General features: G+C 39.4%; 1 protein-coding gene across 6 annotated transcripts in view; it reads right to left on the bottom strand.

Moving 5' to 3' along the window:
* The window catches only part of FRY (FRY microtubule binding protein), a 279770-nt gene that overhangs the window by 61781 nt on the left and 198645 nt on the right, over positions 1-19344 (bottom strand). For all 6 annotated transcript variants that reach the window (XM_089512531.1, XM_089512527.1, XM_089512529.1 and 3 more), the window contains 9 exons: positions 18742-18998; positions 16840-16986; positions 16312-16480; positions 14086-14176; positions 11354-11436; positions 10720-10870; positions 5162-5265; positions 3707-3892; positions 460-658 (listed from right to left, as the gene is read on the bottom strand). In XM_089512531.1, the coding sequence (XP_089368657.1) occupies positions 460-658; positions 3707-3892; positions 5162-5265; positions 10720-10870; positions 11354-11436; positions 14086-14176; positions 16312-16480; positions 16840-16986; positions 18742-18998 (1387 nt within the window). The remainder of the gene's footprint in view (positions 1-459; positions 659-3706; positions 3893-5161; positions 5266-10719; positions 10871-11353; positions 11437-14085; positions 14177-16311; positions 16481-16839; positions 16987-18741; positions 18999-19344) is intronic.

Consider the following 19344-nt stretch of genomic DNA (forward strand, 5'->3'; position numbering starts at 1 on the left):
AGCTTTAAACAGTATAACTGTAATCACCCATTCACAAATTAAGCAGGATAACTGCATAATGAGCTCATTCAACATAATTCATTACTATTTAAAGGAAAATAATGGTCAATACCACTGGACGTGTTACAGAAACTAGACTGAAAGATCATGAACCTGCCAGTTTCAGTAATTAATCAGAATATGATTCTTCATAATACAACAAACATAGTGAATATTTTATGATGGCCAAAGTCTGTACTTTCACACGCTCTGGCTTGAATATAATATTGCCAACCACTTGCAAAGGCTTTTAATAATTTAATAGCCTACAGAGCTCAGAAAAGGACTGGGAATTCATTATGAGATCTCTATGATGGAACATATCCTACAAGTAATTATGAAACAGGGAAATTCTTCTAAAGGTATATAGCAATGCTCTAAAGGTTGAAACTCACAATATCTCTGTTCTTTCTTGATTACCTGGTAGTTAGAAATTCAATTAGCTTGTTTGCCTTTTCATCTGTTTCCACGGCTGGGTCTATGTCTTCTATCTCCTGGGTGATCTGTGGGAGGTTTCCACTGCTCCCTCCAAGGCTGATACTGGAGGAGGTAGAGCTAGAGCTGAGGCCGGAGTCTGGTACAGGAGAAGGCTGATACTCCCTCAGAAAGTCAAAGCCACCTAGCAGCAATTGGGGAAAGCAGATAAATATGGAATGCACCACTGAGGTCAGAATTCAATGAGAAAGATTAGGACAAATATGTTTTTAAAATAATTAGCTGCCACAAACCCACACTAAAGAGAGTATATAAAAACAGAAGAGATTAACAATCAGATATGTAGTCTGGAAGCATTACACAATAGCTAAATGCCATATATAGTGCTGTTTATCTGAAAAAAGTATGTTCCTCTACTAGCAGAAGTTGGTCTAGAAAGCTTATCAATTTACATATTTGGACAACACATTTAAACAAGATTCCTCTGCAAACTACTGGTTTGTACCACAGCATGTGCTTTGTAAGCCAAAGGAACATATAAAATACTTTGAGGAAGATCTAAAGAGGACCAGTTCTGAATGAGTGAGGCACACAGGCTTACATCTCACACTCTTGGCACCTCTATGGACATAGTTTAGAATAGAGGAACAAGTGAGGAGAAAATAATCTGCTGATTGTGCATTATGTAGCATCAGAAGGGGCGGGATATAAATAAAGTATTATTATTATTATTATTATTATTATTATTATTATATTGGGGAGCACAGATTAGGTTTATGTGGGTAAGTATTCTGAACAGAATAAATTTGCAAATTTCCTATTACTAATAGGAAAACTATTAATTGCTCCAGTATCAGTGCTAGATTATGCCCTCTCCTTGCATACTGTATATACTCATATATAAGTCTATACATTTTAATCAAAAAATTGACCCAAAAAACTGAATTTGACTTTTCCACAGGTCAATGTAAGTAGTGTACTTTAACTCTTATAAAAGAAAGGAACCATTCCCAGGTGAAAGCCAAGAATGCAGTCTGTCTTGGAAGCACTGATCCCCTTCTAATGGATCCCCTCATCCATTAAGCCTTTAGTATGAGCACAAGCATGCATCTTTGGCACTGTTTTCCTCTGTTTCATCCTTTAGATACTTTGTTATATGCCTCTGTTTTAGCCTCAACTTATCCACAGGTCATATCAAAATCCATAATTTGGGCCCCAAAACCTGTCCTTGACTTATACATGAGACCAACTTACAGTCTAATATATACGGTATTTTCTCTAGTTGTGGAATACTGCTTTTAAAATTTTAGACCCTTACTTTGTTGTTCTAAAATATTAGGCTTGGATTATAAGCAAAATCACTTTCACATCAGAATGAAGGGTTCAACATTAGATAACTGAACATAACTACAAGAGAAGTAACCTCCTACCATTGGCCCATTTCAACTCAGTTTTGTTGATACTGACAAGCAGCAGTACAGGACTGCAAAACAGCCAAAAAATATCTCCTTTTTATGTACCATAAAAAATAAACATAAGAATTTTAAAACAAAAAGCATTCCATACATACTACAGTATGTAGTTAATTGACAAATCATTCTGAGTTCTGCAAGTTCATGTTGTTTACTGTTCAACTATCTACATTCCTTCTGAGAGGTTTTTGATTAATGTTATGATAGTCATTTATCTTCATTTATTCTGGCTATGCACCAAAGCAACTGATTAACAAAGATGTGGAACTCAAAAAGTCAAATGAAAAATTCTGTTCTTTTTGGAATTTACACAGTACAGTTTCTGTAGGACTGAACTAAACTGAAGCTCCATTCTGGTACATATTTTCTTAATACTATGTGCTAAAATATGCAATTAAGCTTAGCTTTAAGTGTCCTAGGAACTAAAGCAAAATGTTTCTAGATCACAAAGAAAACCTAGTTTTGGCATCTGGTTAGTAAACTTAGTATTAAAGCAACCATAGCACAGATACCTATTCACATGCAGACACTTCTGTGCAGAAGCCATTTTTCCTTTATGTTCTCCTCTTACTTGTGAACTGTATGTGAGTAATGTGGGTGGGGCTGGGACTCCTGGGTTGGTGGCGGGATTTCTTGCCTCCATGTTGCCTTTACGAAACAACGGACAACGTGTTGCGGTGCAACGACTTTAATGATATTCTGGTGTTCTTCCAACAAAAGTTTAAACTAACAGAAGATTTAGCAATGCGCTGCAGGTTACTTCACCCCTAGCAAGGGAACATCTTTGGGGACTAATATCGTTGACAACACTTTTCGCTCCTCTCCTCGTCTGCTTTCTCTACTACTGTCAGGCCCGATCTCTGTTCTCAACGCTGTCTCTTCTTGTCCCACCACATGCCTTCCAAAGTATCTCCGGTCCCACTCCTCGAATAGGGAAACCACTCTCCTTTTTTAATCCCTAAGTGTCTGTCCCAAGAAGGGTCTCTCACCATCACCTTCCCATGGGGACTGGCCTGGGGTCTTCTGCGGCTGTGCTACAGGGGTGCCAGCCAGCCATCCCATCCTGGGCTTCGAGTCACCTCAGCTTGCCCTCTTGCGACTGCCTCCACACGCTCCCGTCTTCTTCAACACCCTCCTCCACCGACCACCTGTCCCTTGCCTTTTATCTTCTCTAGGCCCTGCCCTTCTAAGGCTCCACCCCTTCCCCTTCTCGGGGCCCTGCTCTCTCTATTTCTTCTCCCATCAGCCATCCAACTGTTTCCCATCTTTTGGCATTTTCAACCTCTTCTGTCTCCTCTCCCTCGTCTTCTTCTCCATCAACCCACCTTTGCCTCCCCACCCGGTCACAAGTAAAACAGCCATATGACAGGGTAGATCAAGGGGAAGATTCAAACCCCCCCCCCCCCAAACTATAGCATCATATTTAATACAGCTCCCATTTTCATGGAACTGGACCACAGGACATCCCAGCATGCACCATGGTTACATGTGAAGGGCAGCACAGTGTGGCAAAATAACAGAGAGGTCATGCCCCCAGAAGCCCTGCTCCTGCATTGGCTGACATCCTGGTCGGGGACGACACTGGGAACACACATATTACATAAACTATTGATTTGCCCTACATTTCTCTGCTGCATTTCTCTGTTCTTTAAGGACAGAAAGAATACCACAGGAGCAAATGTGGGACAAGAGGATTGACAAGGAACAAGACAAGATGAAGCAAAACACCAGGATATACAGTAACACCTATTCCTCCTTACCTGTATAGACATACTCAGGTAGACATGCAGACTGCACTGTGAGGGTTTTGATTTCATTCATTTCTCTGGTCTGAAGCAGCACTGAAGCAATGGCTTGAAAATTGCTATTACATGACAGAGCAATCAAAAGATGAAGCAGCAGCTTTTTACTATGTTCAAAAACCTCAGGGCGGTAATGGTCAAGACCTAAGGGAAAGTCATTAATAGCAAATTTTGACTATGAAATAAAATTATATTAATATTCCAGAAACAACAAATGGTTTTGAGTAGTTCAAAACAATTAAATGTTTGTTGCCCTTAACAACAAACACCATAACCACAACAAAATAGTTTTTGCCCCCTCTTAGCATAGTTTGCATGAAATTGATGCTCGTGAAAGTTAGGACGGCAACATTTAATTGGCTAAATTATTAAGACAATATTTTTAACTTACTACAAAAGTGTTCATAATTAACTTGGAGCAGATATTTTATAATTTTTTGAACTAGAGATATTTACTAGGAGATATTTACTAAATTACTAATAGAATGAAAGGCTGAGCAGTTCCAACTTATCATTCCTTTACTACCAGTAGTTGTTTGGATAATTCCTTAGCTGTCATCAAGATGCTGTCATACAAGGTAGAAATTAATCTTTAAATTACCAACATGTGCTTTTTCCTTTTAGCTGAGCTTGTGAAAATGTGTGCTAAAGTAATTAATTGATTCTTTAGTGTGCTTATATTCTAATTACTCAACCATGTCAGCCACTGTCCTGAGCCAACTATTTACAGGATTATGGAAGTATGATGCTGGTACAGGGACAACTCATCCCTTCAAAGCTTTAGTCCTAGTATATGGACAACAATTTTGCCAGTGCTTATTGTTTTGATCTTCTACTGTACTGTTCTGTTGCTTATGTGGCCTCCATCCCTCCACCTCCCTAAGAATAAGAAGTTATTCTTAAGGAGAACAATATATGTGTAAGAGAAAAGAGTGTAGTTCTTACAAATCAGATAGAAAATGGAGCTCTTCTTGGCAAAGATATTACCAAATAGGAATCCATATTTGCAGTTCCCTGTCTTACATACGAATATTTGCCAGATCACCCAATCCTTTTCTATAAACACATGCATAATGATACTATTTAGCCAAACTATTTGTAACAGAAACTTGTAAGCACCAGTAACAACACACATTCATTTCAAAACAGTAGAATCTCATGTTGGTACTTATCTGATCAATGCATAAACATTTGGTGGGGAAAACGTATTTCATTTTTGTTTTGACTGTGCTATATTGCTATTAATAACTTTTGTTCATACAATCATGAGAGCAAAAGCAGGCAAATCCAATTTTTGGGGGATGTTAACAAGCAGTACATAGAAAACTAAACAATGAAATAAGTTACCAAGGAAGAATATAAAGTTTCACCTAGCTAGCAACTCAGTTTTAATTCTTGCTCAATATATCTTACCTAAGAAGAGGGCATGCAATAATAATGGGAGGTGAAGAGCCCAGTCTTCTCTTACACTGTGATCTACTACCATCTCAGTCATGAAGATGACAGCAATATTACACCTATCAGAAAAAAGAAGATGAATGAATTCACAAAATGTAAGAAGAACAGGAGGAAAAAATCAGCAGCAATTACACAATAGTTGAAATAATTGAACTATAACATAGAAACTATGGGGGGATTAAAAAAACTGATATAAGGAAAGGCACAGGTTGTATCAAACTATGTCCGTGTATTGGCAGAAGACCATCTACTAGTAGGGTGGATTCCCCCCTCCCTGCTGCAAGCCCCATGGCGTTCAAAAATCTGCTTCAGAGTGTTAGGAGCCCTAGGAAGGTGTGTACTTAGGGTGTGCCTATACTGCAGAATTAATGCAGTTTGACACCACTTTGACTGTCTTGATTCCACAATGTGAAATTCTGGGATCAAACTGCACTATTTCTACAGTGTAGATGCATCCTCAATCTACTATTTTGATAAAGAAGAGGTGTTGTGGTAAAGGCTTATAGAAATATGCCTTTTAACATATAATACAGTATCATTCAAAACTCCATTTGTGTTGTGATTCTGAAAGGCACAGGTCGAAGCTTCACATAGGCTTTCTTTAAACAGAATGCCTGGCAATACAAAGTTTAATTTTGCTGAATCTAGATCACTCATTCTCTGGCATCAGTGTTTCTAGACATCAGAATAATTCTACTGACTGAATAATATTAAAGAAAGGACCATTCATGCATGGCATGATAAATGCCTTGAATGACTAGTAACTGAAAACTGATGGGCACTATGAAACCCTAGGGAGAATGCTCAGCAACCGTTCAGTTCAGTCAGCATCCAGGAAAAAAAATGTGAAGATTAATTTTACAGGGTGTATAAACTCACATCTCTATCTTGGGTGACAGATGGAGTGGGAGAAGGGCCATGCCACTGGCAAAAAATAACTTGTTCACCACAAGGAAAAATTGTGCAAGGGTGACTATCAGGGCATAACATGTTGTGAGACAAATAAGGGTTACCCTCCTCTGTGTTTCCGTTATACATGAACAGAAATGTGACACCTGGCACTGGTGTGTGTGTGCGTGTGTGTGTGATTTAACCATTTCTTGCCCACTGATTACTCTGGCAAATGCACCCCTAAAGCTGTTTTAAAGCAATTTTCCTGCATCTAGGATCAGAGCAGACATAAACCTAACTTGTGGAAAAATGGTTTGCTGGGATATTTGTGGTAAAGAACTGACAGATGCAGGACAAGTCAGCATGCTCATCCAACAATTCTCTCCCTGCCACAGCATTCATACTACATCATGATATGTAGTTCTGAGAACTTATTTATTTTATTGATTAATTAAAATTTGTATAACCTACCCTATATCTCAGGGTGGCTTACTATAAAACCTGGGGTGCCTGAGCAGACAGATTTCATCCACACCTCCCAGATCAGTGTGTGAAACAGATAATGATTTTGTGGTTCTTCATTTCACATTTTTCTGCTGCCATGGTACAAGAACTGCCTTTCAAGTTTAATAGTGTGGATGGGTGGGTTCTAGCCAAATAGCTAGAAAGCCCAAATAGTGAAAGCTTTCTAAATATGGTTTTGGTGATGATTTGTCATCCTTAAGAGATTTATACAGAAAAAACAATGGTTGCCCCCATGAGGCCATCAGCTTTTTATACATACTAATTCCTTGAAAGGTAGAATAGCATTACTCCCAGGGTGCACTTGAAGCTATATTTGAAAGAGCTGTGCATTGGCCAGCAGCCTGAGCATGGTACATCATCACTTCTTAGAAGGGCTTTTGGACACATGTCTAACTAACTGGAACAATTGTTTTGTGTGCATCAGTGGAGAAAATGCAAGCCATGCATTCCACATTGCAGCTCCTCAACCCCCCTTTTTTGCACTTTTAGGTTCATTTCCTGTCCCCAAATCACCTGAAACTATGCAAAACCACCACCACATCATAATCCTCACTCCTATGGCCAAATATTGGCCAAAGCCCAAACTGGAAAGCACATGTCACTTCTGGTTCCAGGAAAATGTGTCTAGGCAGCCCACAGGGAAGTAAAAATACATTCAGCCCAATGCAGTTGCCTACAACTGTTTTAAGTAATGGGCATTATTTTCACATTTTAACACATTTTTTTTAAAAAAACATTCTTAAACTAGGGGACAGAACGAATTGACGAATGTACAAGCACAAAAATGAACATTGGTTTACCTTGTGGCATGTTTGTTTTCAGTGATGGAGGTGGAGCCAATGTTCATTTTTCTGGCAATGGAGGGGAGGGATCCTTGATCGGGATATGCCAAAGCTCGCCCAACTGATGGGTGGGAGAACTGCAAGATGATATCTAAACAATTGCTTGAAGCACTCGCTTTTCAAATCACGCCTCCACAAATTGGAAGATGTTGAGGCGGTAATGGCGTACAAATGTGGAAGGAGAGGACCATATGGCTGCCCTACAAATATCTGGGATAGGGACTTTTGTAGAAAGGGCACTACAGGTGGAATGGGCTGTAATGGAGTCAGGAATGGTCGAACAGTTGGACTTGTAACATTTGATGATGCAGTCATATATCTGGAGAGTGTGGAAGAGACCTTTTTTCCTAAGGAAGATGAATTAAATGAGACAAATAGTCTGAGAGGCGAAAACGTCATGTGCGTTTAACGTAGATTCGAAGTGCTCTACAGACATCTAACCTGTGCCAAGTCTTTTCCAGGTCCTTCTTCGGATCGGGACAGAATGATGGCAGGACAATCTCTTGGGATCTGTGAAATGCGGAATTAACCTTGGGCATGATCTGGATAAGGCTCCCAGTTCTAACACCCTTCTGGCGATGTGATTGCCATGAGAAAAAGCACCTTCCAAGTGAAGAATTTGACCTCTATTGTGTTTTGAATGGGGCCTTGATGAGTGCAAATAACACCAGATGCAGATCACAACTTGGATATCGGTGGACAGCTGTTTTAGTAGGGTAGCTGCCCTCATAATTTTTTTAATGTAAGGGTGTGATGAAATCCATTCAGCTGATTAGACAGGTAGGGCCGACGTAATGGCAGAGATCTGTCTCTTAAGAGTGTTTGATCTTCAGCCTTTGTCCAGGCCTTCCTGAAGATAGAGCAGGAGATCACCCACCGAGGAGGACAACAGTGATATTTTCTTGGGAGGTACACCAAGAAGAAACGTTACAGTGGGAATAGCCATAAATCCATCTGGTGGATTGTCTTCTTGATTGAATTATGGTCTCTGCGACCTGAGGATTTAAATCATCCTTTAACAGAAGGTGGTGTTCAACTTCCGTGTGTGAAGATTGAGCCATAGAGGGTCTGGATGACGTATTTGTCCTTGTGTCAGAAGGTCTGGTTGAGTTGAACTGGTCTTGAGCTAGTTCCATAATTTCCGGAAACCAAACTCTTCTTAGCCAGTGAGGCGCTATCAGGATGATGACTACTTTTTTTTTAGTTTTATAGACATCATGCGATCATTGCTGTTGGTGGGATGGCACAGAGAAGACCTGTTGGCCATCTGTGTTCTCTGTGCTGTGGATCATGAATAGGGAGAGGAACCTTGGTATCTGGTTGTTGGTCAGGGTTGCAAATAGGTCCCTGGGATGGCTGGGGTAGAGGCAGGGTGGACTATGCCTGGCTGGCAATGGCTGCTGCCTGCATAGAAATAATGAAGGCTAATAAATTTGTAAGGTCTGGGGTCAAGCAATGCACTGCGGGAATTGCAGGCACAGGGAATTACTCACAGGCTTGTCCTGGTTCCCAATTGTGGGAAGAGTGAGTGCAGCGGGGCACCAAATGGTTTGGAGGTGAAGGTTCTCCCCCCTCCAGGCACTCATTCCTCGGGTCTCCTGTTTGCTCCAGAACCAGAATGAGAAAGGAAGTCTATTCAGGCAGGATGGATTTCCTGGACATGCCAGGGCTATCCTCCAACTTCTGAAGTCCAGAAGTCCTTCATTGCATAGTCTAAGCCTATCCTATTCTATGAGGAAGTTAAGAAGAGGAGGAAAGAGGAGTTTTTTTTAAGGTAAGGTAAGGGAGATAAAGCGAGAGAAAGGAAAGTGACCTATTTGGTACGAAGCAGGATCAAGGCTGGAGACACAGGGGGAGGCTCCCTCTGATGACGCTCCCCTGCAAGTCTTCCTTCCTTCACATTGGAGCGAATGGAGGAAACCAACCTGATCAAGGATCCCTCCCCTCCATCGCTGGAAAAGTAACACAGAGTAGCCCCTGATTGATTCTTCCATCAGAACACACACTTACTCTAAGTATATACAAAACTAATAATCAGTATACCTAGCTAGGAAGTTTGGGGGATATCATCCTCTGCTCTATAATGATCTCAACCCACATTTACTTGAGCAAGGAGGAGGCAAACAAGTTTATGACACAATGTCAGAAGCTTTCTGCTTTTAAAAATGTTATTAATGTGGTAACAAGTCACGATATCTACATTTAGCATTATAATCAAAATGAAATTATGCTTGTCACTGTAGATTATATAAGAAGACAGATCTAATACAGGAAAAAGCATACAGAATGTGGCAGGAATAACAATGGATCCAAGCTGCAGGAAAAGAGATTCCACCTCCACATTAGGAGGAACTTCCTGACAGTAAGGGCTGTTCGACTGGAACAAACTCCCTTGGAGTGTAGTGGAGTTTCCTTCTTTGGAGGTCTTTAAGCAGAGGCTGGATGGCCATCTGTCGGGGATGCTTTGATTTGGATTTCCTGCATGGTAGGGACTGGATGGCCCTTGTGGTCTCTTCCAATTCTACGATTCTATGATTCTAACAGTGTATTAGAAGGTGGGAGTGGCAGAAGAGGGCAAAAGTCTACTTTTCTAACCAAGTGCTTCATCATTCACCTTAAAAGGAATTTCACACAAATTAATTTTCCTCAACAAGTGTCTATTTTACCTGTGTTGAGAAAAATGAGACATTACATTGTCACATACAGCAGAGTAATATGATTTCTAATGTAGTGAAGGTCTGTGTTGTAACTGGTCTTGCAAATGGGTCCAATGTCTGTTCAGCTTCCTGCTTCATGCACCTGGTCTGTAAATGCCCTGGGTAGATAGTATTTCTATTGTGTCTGAACACATGTTGGATCTAATCAAGGAACCACATTAATATAACTCTCTGCTGAAAGGCAATACCCTAATTTTTGTATATGCGGTAATTAATGAAACAACATTTGCCGTGCCTTATCCATAAGCACTCTAGTTAACTTGTAATGACCCCATGATGCAAAAAACTGGGCACCTTCAGCTATCTCTGCAATCTGTGATCATGTGCAATATCAGCTAGCTAGTTACATATATTATAAAATCTCAAGAAATGCAAGATATTCTGAATAAACCAGTTAATCAGAATGGGAAAACTGTATTATCCAATTAGTTTATGAACCATATTAGAGTTATTTTTTTAGACTTTTTATATATAATGCAATTAGCTTATGATCTGAATAACCTACTGTGGAAGACAGTCATTTTAACATCCAGCTTACCTATGGAGTGGTCCTCGTGGCGTAATAGTTTCTGGGAGGTAATCAACTAGTGGTGCCCAGCACCCACCATTAAATGGCATTGGCAAAGGCTGTGGCTGTTTCATTTCCACAATATTCAATAGCCAGCTTGTGTATGGAGAAATAGGATCATCTGCACAGTAACATATTAGGTATTTAAGTATTTATTACATTTTAAAGCCATCTCTAACTAACATTCTCTTAAATGTTTATAGAAAAATTAAAAACATAAAATAAAGAATAGGGTAAAGCCAGCAGCAGGGATAAAACACAACAAAAAACAGAAACAGAAATAAAATAGTACAAAAATCCGAATATGAAAACAACTACAGAAAAATAAATGGCTGTCTGAAGCTGAATTCCCTTTGACATCTTCGCTAACAAAGAATCCCAATCACTAAACTTCATCTTATCCAAAGAAGCTACAGACAATGGGCACTATCCACCCAAATCTGAGTACTTCTAAGTCCCATTTATTTCACTGGGAAAAATTTAAGCATTTGCTTAGTTGTTTGACTAAAATCAAATGAACTTATTCATGAAATCATGCTTATTATGACTACATCTATTATTGGTCACCATTAGCCGTAAACTTAATCTAAATATCAAGTCATACTTTTGTCGTCATCATAAGATCCTCCAGAGCTATTGCTGTATCTTGATTCTAGTCGATTATGTGCTCTGATCACATTGCTGAACCTTGAGAACAAAAAATAAAAAATAAAAATAAAGAACTTAATCTGGTTTAATTCCCTATCCACTATAAATGATCTAAAGAGTCTCCGAAGGTGATACTGACAACTAGTATTTGAACACTGTTGAGGAAACTGAGCGATAGCACTGCATCAAAGCCAAAAGACCAGTTCAGACACTGGTGAGACTTGGAACCATATTCAGACATAGTTATGTTAGTCTGAAAAATCAGTATGCAAAGGGGAGACTAACTGAAAGAAAAAAGCTGGTAGTGTAAACTTGAGCCTACTTACTCGGACGCATGTTTGGAACCACACACACACACACACACACACACAAACCAAATGTTGCTTCTTAGGCACAGAAATAAGTAAACCAATTCTAGACTTAAGTGTACATCCCTTAATATTAAATAGAGATCATCACCTTCCAAATTAGCCCACTGTTGTCTTAACAGATGTGTAATAGATTCCATATCCATAGTTCTTGGTCTAACTGCTGAAATCTAATTGAAAAACTGTGAGGTAATGGAGCTTAACATACACAGGATTTCATTCCCACTGAATAGCAATTAGAAAAGATATGGACTATGGTCCCAAACAGTATAAACACTGTCCCACACATTTTTTTAATCAGTGACATCATCTCAAATTAATTTTGAGATCTTTTGCCTCAAGAGATTTATCCTATAACTGCCCTGCGCCAAACATGGAATTTTAACCAGAATATATGCACTGTGAATTTTTATTACTAAAATATAAACCTGCTATCTCATGCATACTTAGGAATAAGGTTCAATAAATACAAGAAGACTTTGACTCTATTATGTACAGAAATAGGTTATAATACTGAGAAGTTAATTCTATGGAAAATTCCTTAACTCCAGATCTGTGCAATTAAAGAACTGTAGCACTGGGACATTTTACTATCTTTTCTTATAGGCTATATAAGTAAAGAGCTCTTACAAATTGTTACATAATCTTCTGAATAGTCTTCCCTAGCAGAACTAAAACAAAAAGCAATGTAAAAAGTCAATATTTATCCTGCTTTGGAACTCCTAAACTATCTCCAGCAAGTTCAGGTGTTGAAATGTAGGCAGATTTCTTGCATACAATCTATTAATTCAGTTTAAGAAAAAGCCAGACAAAATTTGGATCTGAAAAGATAAATGTTCTGAATATCTGTATCATGCTTTTGAAAAATCCAATTTAAAAAATTTGCTGTACATGCTTTGTAAGGAAAAGAAACAAAACATGTTACACAGAAGCAAAAATGTATATCACATGTTTGTTTACAAAAAGTTCATACTGTTTCCCCATGAAACTATTCTGAGAATGTTTCACAATTAAACAAATAATAAACCTGGACAAATTTCCTAGAAATTTATTCTTAGGGAAGATGTGGAGAGAGAGTGTTTTAATCATTACATTTAGAAAGCTTCAGGCAACATACAACACTAAGGGAAGAAACTACTCAGTTTTTATCTCTAAATGAAACGTATTATAATAGTGTAAAAGTTTGTGTAGTCAACATATAAATATAAATAAGAAACATTTCCTTCCTTCTTTTCTTCCTTTCTATCTCCCTTCCTTCCATCCACCTTTCTAGCCTAATTAATATAAACTATGTAGTCATGAAATTACCATGCTTGCTGGCCATACAAATTCATTGGTTGACATACAGAAATGTAGTAGCTACTTGCTTCTCTAAGTGTTTACTTACAAACCTTTATTGTAGACTAATATAAGACTTACAAGCAGGGATATGAAAGCAATATTACATTGTAAACCCAGGCCCCTATTCCTGGAAAGCTCTGTGATAACAAGTCAGACCATCGATTCATCAAATTCTGTACTGTCTATGCTGTCTTATCTACTCCAGAGGCTCTCTAGACAGGAATCTTACTGAAGGCTGAGCCCTGGATCTTTCATACAAAAAGCATTAGCTTTCCATTACGCTCCAGCTCAACCCTCTGCACTTTATTATAATACAGTGGGGACAGAAATATTTTTCAAGGATTACAAACTTTTAAATTCTTAATTATAGCTGGGAAAAGTTACTTTTTTGAATTCCAGATCTACCTACCCTGCACTGCAACTCTCCATGATTCTCAGCTCCTCCCCGCAAGGATGTGATGAGAAGTAGGTTACAGTCCACAAAAGCTTGTGCTGTGATATATTTTTTAATCTATTTAAGTTGTCTAACGAGTCTGTTGCTTTTGCAGCAGCAGATTCACACAGCTACCACTTTTATTAGGTACTCAAGCATGCCAGTTCCCTGTCCAAACCCCATCCCCCCCTTTTTTTCTTTCACAATGGACACCCTCAACATCCCTAAATCCGGGTAGCCACTAAGCATAGGTCCTTGTTGATCTGTTTTTGTTTTCGTTCCATCCAATTTACAAACCAACGTATTTCGGTATATGTGGGAACTCCTCCAAGTACGCAGAAAATATTAACTTGTTTTTGGGTGGCCAGTTCTTATTGCTAAACTAATAGGCATCAGGCCACCCAAGACTGGTATTAGAGAGAATGATATTTAGATGAGACATTTGCTATAACAGTATGCTCATACTGGAGGAGCTAGCCTTTCTAGCTGAGGGACTTAATGTTTAAGAAAGAGAGACTGATTAGGAGTTTTCATCAGATTACAAACCTTTCATCTGTGTCCTTCACAATTCTGCTCTCTTCCATATCTGGAAAACTATCTTGACCAGCAACTACAGTGTTACTGCTTGATGTAGTTCCTGTATATGTAAAGCAAATATGTTTACATATTTTTTTTAAAAAATGAAGTGCTTATATAAAGTCATTCTAAAAGTTTTTTATTCAAATTAGGGGGGGAAACATCCAAGCATTGAATGGCTTTATGCAATGACAGCTTGCACCATTGTTCACTACATGTGGAACACTAATATCTAGTTATGAAGAAAACACACACACCACATTACCACACTGCACTCTTATAGTGCTGCTATTTCACTTTTACTGCTCTGGCTGCCTCCTGTAGCATTCTGAGGTTTGTGGTTCAGTGAGGTCTAAGAGCTCTCTGGCTGAGAATTCTAAATGCCCCTCCTTAAACTACAAGTTCCAGAATGCAACAGGAGGCAGCCAGAGCATTTAAAGCAGCGCTATAAGAGTGTAATGCAGTAATCTAGAAAATAACATCATTCCCTTTCCCTCTCTTCACACCACAACAGTGACTGTGCTGTTGAAGTGAGGGATCAGGCTCAGAAAAAGCTTCCTCTGAGCCCTTCCTTAAACCCCAGTAATTTCAAAGGTAAACTGGAGGGTTCAGCCAGCATCCCACAACAGGGTGCTCACATCATTATTTCCTTGTAGTCACTGGAGAGGACACCTCATTGCAGGCTTTTGGACTGTGGTAAAAACTTTTTGAGAATCTTCTTCCTCAGCAATTAACAAAAGTTTCTGGAAGAGACACACTAGAGAGGTTGTTGTACCACGCTTTTGATTCCCAACTGCCTAATCACCAATCTAGACTGAAAGAAAACAAAACATCTTCTTTCTCTTCCAGTGTTATGGCTGGAGGATGGAAACTAGGCTCAGAGGATGCTTTCTCTCCTTGTGACCCAGCACTGAAAAATTAATTCATTGTGGTGAGAAAGAAGAGACAATAAAGAATCTTTGCTGCTGTGCCACATGCATCCTTTGTTCCATATTCCCTCCAGGTCTCCCCTTTTTATATTTAGTTTTTGACTTAGATTTGTCTCATCCTGAATGCTGAGGGTGGCAAGAAAAATTCTCAGTCTTCATTCTCATAGCACGTTGTCAGGGTAGGTCACTTTCTTTCTACTTCACAGATGTTAACAATGCTAAACAAAGGTTTAAAAAGTGTATGGTTCCTCAAAACAGCAGCCAGTGTGTACAGCTCAATTGTTTCACTGTCATTTTTTATGGGTTTTGGGGGCTATGAGGCCATGTTCTAGAAGAGTTTATTCCTGACGGTTTCGCCAGCATCTGTGGCTGGCATCTTCATCTTTCTCTGTCTTAAAAGTGAGCCAGTGTGGTGTAGTGGTTTAAGTGTTAGTCTACAACTGTGGAAATCAGCGTTCAAATCAATGCTCGGACATAGAAACTCACTGGGTGACCTTGACAAGTTACTTTCTCTTAGCCTCAGAAGAGGGCAATGGTAACCAACCCCCTTTGAACAAATATTTCCAAGAAAATTCTCCTTAGGGTTGTCTTAAGTTGGAAACAACTTGAATGCACACAACAACAACAACAAGTTTTTAACAATACTCTTAGGCCCGTTACAAACGGGCCTTAAAATGCATGCTCCGTGCATGCTAGGGTTAGAAAGGGGCGTCCTTTGCGGACGTCCCCAACCCTAGCACGCGCGGAGCGCGCACAAAATGGCAGCGACCGTTCCACATGGCTGCCGCCATTATGACGTCACGACCGCGCCGCCTCTATACGGGACGGCGCGGACGTGATGTTGTCACGCCACGCCAGGGCAAATAGTGCACCCCTTCCCCAGCCGCAGAAGGAGCTCCAAAATGGAGCTCCTTTTCCGTTTGCGTCGCTGGGTGCAGCCTTCAGACGGCTGCGCCCTGCGACGCAGAGGAGAAAGGGGCCAAGCAGGCCCTTTTTCCTCCTCCCCACCGCCACTGGGTGTCCTTGGGGCTTGAAGCCCCAAGGACACCCCTTTCCAGGCTGCGGGGAAGGAGCCTTTTGCTGCTTCCCTGCAGCCTGGAAAGCGGCGGATCGGGGCCTCAGCGGCTGCCGTTGTGGCAGCTGAGGCCCCGATACACCGGGGAAAGCAGCGCCTACAGGCTGCCTCAAAGGGGCGGTCTGTAACGCGTCCTAGTTTCTTTCTACACAATGTGTTTTCACAAATAAAAAGTAAATCTTTAATTTTTACCAGAAGCAGCAGCTGAAGCCTTATTGCTGGCAGTAAAACGGTAGAATGGTGGGTTGTCACAATGCTGAACTATGGGGTTTACTGGATCTGTTTGCTGCAGCTCAAACAGAAGTTCTTCCATTGTTTGAATAGTATTGTTCCGACACAAATAAATAGCAACTTTTTTTATCTGAAGAAAAAGTAGTATTTAGCAAGTTTTACAAAATATAATTTAGAAATGCACACAATAAATACAATAGAGGCAAATATACTTTTAAAATTGTAATGACATAAGATAGGAGTGGGCAACTGCTATGGATTTCACACTTACTTTAATGAAATCCTTATTACAATATGACAAAGTAGAAGCTTTGTAGTGAACTTCACAATGTTTTTTTTAAATGTATTCTCCTATTTATCCATGCTTTTGCTAACCAGATTCTACAATGCAGAGACCAAACTGCTGTAGTCCAGTTCATTCTTGTACTGATGCTATCTTGTTCAGTAAAAACAATGCAACAAGATTTAAAAAGAAAATAAACTACTTACGTAAGATAAAAGGATAGTATCACTGCTAACTCCACATAAACTTATTAGAAACTGCAATGTTATTCTCAGGTTGTTGCTCCATTTTTCATTGTTGGCTAAAGCATTCCAGACATTCTCCATTTCAGGTCCAGGAACCTCATCTCCATACTAAAAGGAAACATAAAACACTAAACTCAATAAAAGTAAAGCAAATTTTCTTTTAAAATGTGCAAAATGTACACCAGAGAAGTTAAGAGCTGAAATACAGAAGACTCTTGGTATCCACTGGGGTTTGGTTCTAGGAACCTGCCTGGATACCAAAATCTGTGGATGCTCAAGTCTCATTAAATATTAATTAATTAATTAATTAATTAATTAATTTTTATCTTGCCTTTCTCCCAAAGTGGGACCCAAGGTGGCTACCATACATAAAACAAAACAGTTAAAGTTGTACAATTAAAGTCATAAAAATATAAAAATTACAAATATAAAATGTAAAACATACAAAGTTAAAATTAACAATCCAAGACCATCCCTCTCATCCCCCAATAAAACCAAGCCTGCCAGATCTCAAAAGGCATGTTTAAACAAAAATGTCATTGCCTGCCTGCAAAAGGCCAGCAGTGAGGGGGGCAGCCTAGTCTCCCATGGAAGGGAGTTCCACAGGGTGGGAGCAGCCGCTGATAATACAGTGGCATAGTGAAATGGTGTCTCTTATATAAAAGAGCAAAACCAACTTTGCTTTTGGAAATGTATATATCTTTTGAATATTTTCAAGGCATGGATAATTCATGGATAAGGAATCCATGGACATGAAGAGTCGACTGTAGTCAATCAGTTTTTTTTAAAAAAAAGAACTGTTCTTTTTTTCTGACTCAGATCAGATTATCAAGATGAGACATTATAGGTACAACAACAAAAAAATTAATAGTTTCTCCTTTGACAAGGTTGTCAAGTTGTGTCTGACTGCAAGGAGGAGTGCTCATCTCCATTACTAAGCTGAAGAACCAGCTTTGTCAAAGACAACTCTGTGGTCATGTGCCCAGCATGACTCCACAGAACGCTGTTACCTTCCCACCAAAGCAACACCTATTTATCTACTTGCACTTTTACATGCTTTCAAACTGCTAGGCTGGCAGAAGCTCGGACTAATAATGGGAGCTCACTCCATCACACAGCACTTGGGCCTTTAATTGGCAACTTGCCGCTCTTGCAGCTGTCAGAGTCAGCGTCTTAACCGCTGAGCCACTGCGTTCCTTAAAACAACAAAACAATACACTTAATATGAAAAAATCCCTAACAGATCAGATGAAATATGACTTTTGTAAAAAGTGCATATTAAAAGAAATACTGAGAGAACCAAGAGAGGGATAGTGTGATATAATGGGCAGAGTGGTGGCCTTAGAATGGATAGCACCATTGGGACCATTGACAAAGCCCTGACTGGCTGAGAAATATTTTCAATAGTGCAAATCAATCAAAATAAATATTTATTTAGACAGAAGGTCCACTGGATAGCCAAGCCTACTCTACTTCACATGGCTATTGTTAAATTAATGGGAGGAAGATACAACACACCTGCAATCTTGCTTGGAGAAAGTGTGTCTAGACTCTAGAGCTGTATTTGCACTGCAAAAATAATCCAGTTTAACACCACTTTAACTGCCATGCCTCAATGCTTTGGAATTCTGGTAATAGTTGTTATGGCACAAGAGCTCTCTGACAGAGATGGCTAAATGTTTTACAAAACTACAATTCCCAGAATTCCACAGCATTGAGCCATGGTAGTTAAAGTAGTATCAATTTGGATTATTTCTGCAGTGTAGATGCAGCCTCTCTATCTATATAAAAAAGTACCACTCATTAAAAAAAAATAACACTGGGATTCATATTTGACAAGCATCTGAGTATTTGCTTGCTTACCTTAGCAGTCATATACATTAGATTATTAAGCACCAGTGATGTGGCCTCTGGAGAGCCCCAGCCACTTCCCTTTAGTTCACATGTCATAACTATTTCCCCATCCTTGTCTTTTATTTCATCTTCTGGAGTGCTAGGACTTGAACTTGGGAGGAGAAGCCTGCTGTCCACAAGTTCAATGTTATGAAGCCATGGTAGCAGGTAGGTAAGCATGATCTGGCGCCCATTAGGATGAGTTGTTGGGAATCGCTGGCTTACTTCTAAAAACAAACAAGCAAACAAAAAAGATTCACAGGATTCTAGACTTATAAGTTTACAAGACATTTACCAACTGCGTACTCTATCACGTACCTTTACTTTTAAATGTCTTCAAACAGAGATAAATTACACATGTTGCATTATGTTTCTAGCAATCAAATGACCACTCATTTTCCATTTCTTTATCTAATTCCCTTAATACAATGAAAGACAGTATAATCTCTAAAAGCATAAAAGCAAAGATGAAATTCCTTTTTTCCTTGTATCTTTTAAACTAAGTCAGAGGGCAGGTGCTCTCTTTCTTTATTCATTTTTAAAACTTATTTAAAGTTGATACTGGAGTTGTTT

The sequence above is a fragment of the Sceloporus occidentalis genome, unplaced genomic scaffold, assembly GCF_023333645.1.
Source record: "Sceloporus occidentalis isolate IW3139 unplaced genomic scaffold, rSceOcc1.0.p SCAF_2, whole genome shotgun sequence".
In the NCBI taxonomy this organism is placed as follows: Eukaryota; Metazoa; Chordata; class Lepidosauria; order Squamata; family Phrynosomatidae; genus Sceloporus; species Sceloporus occidentalis.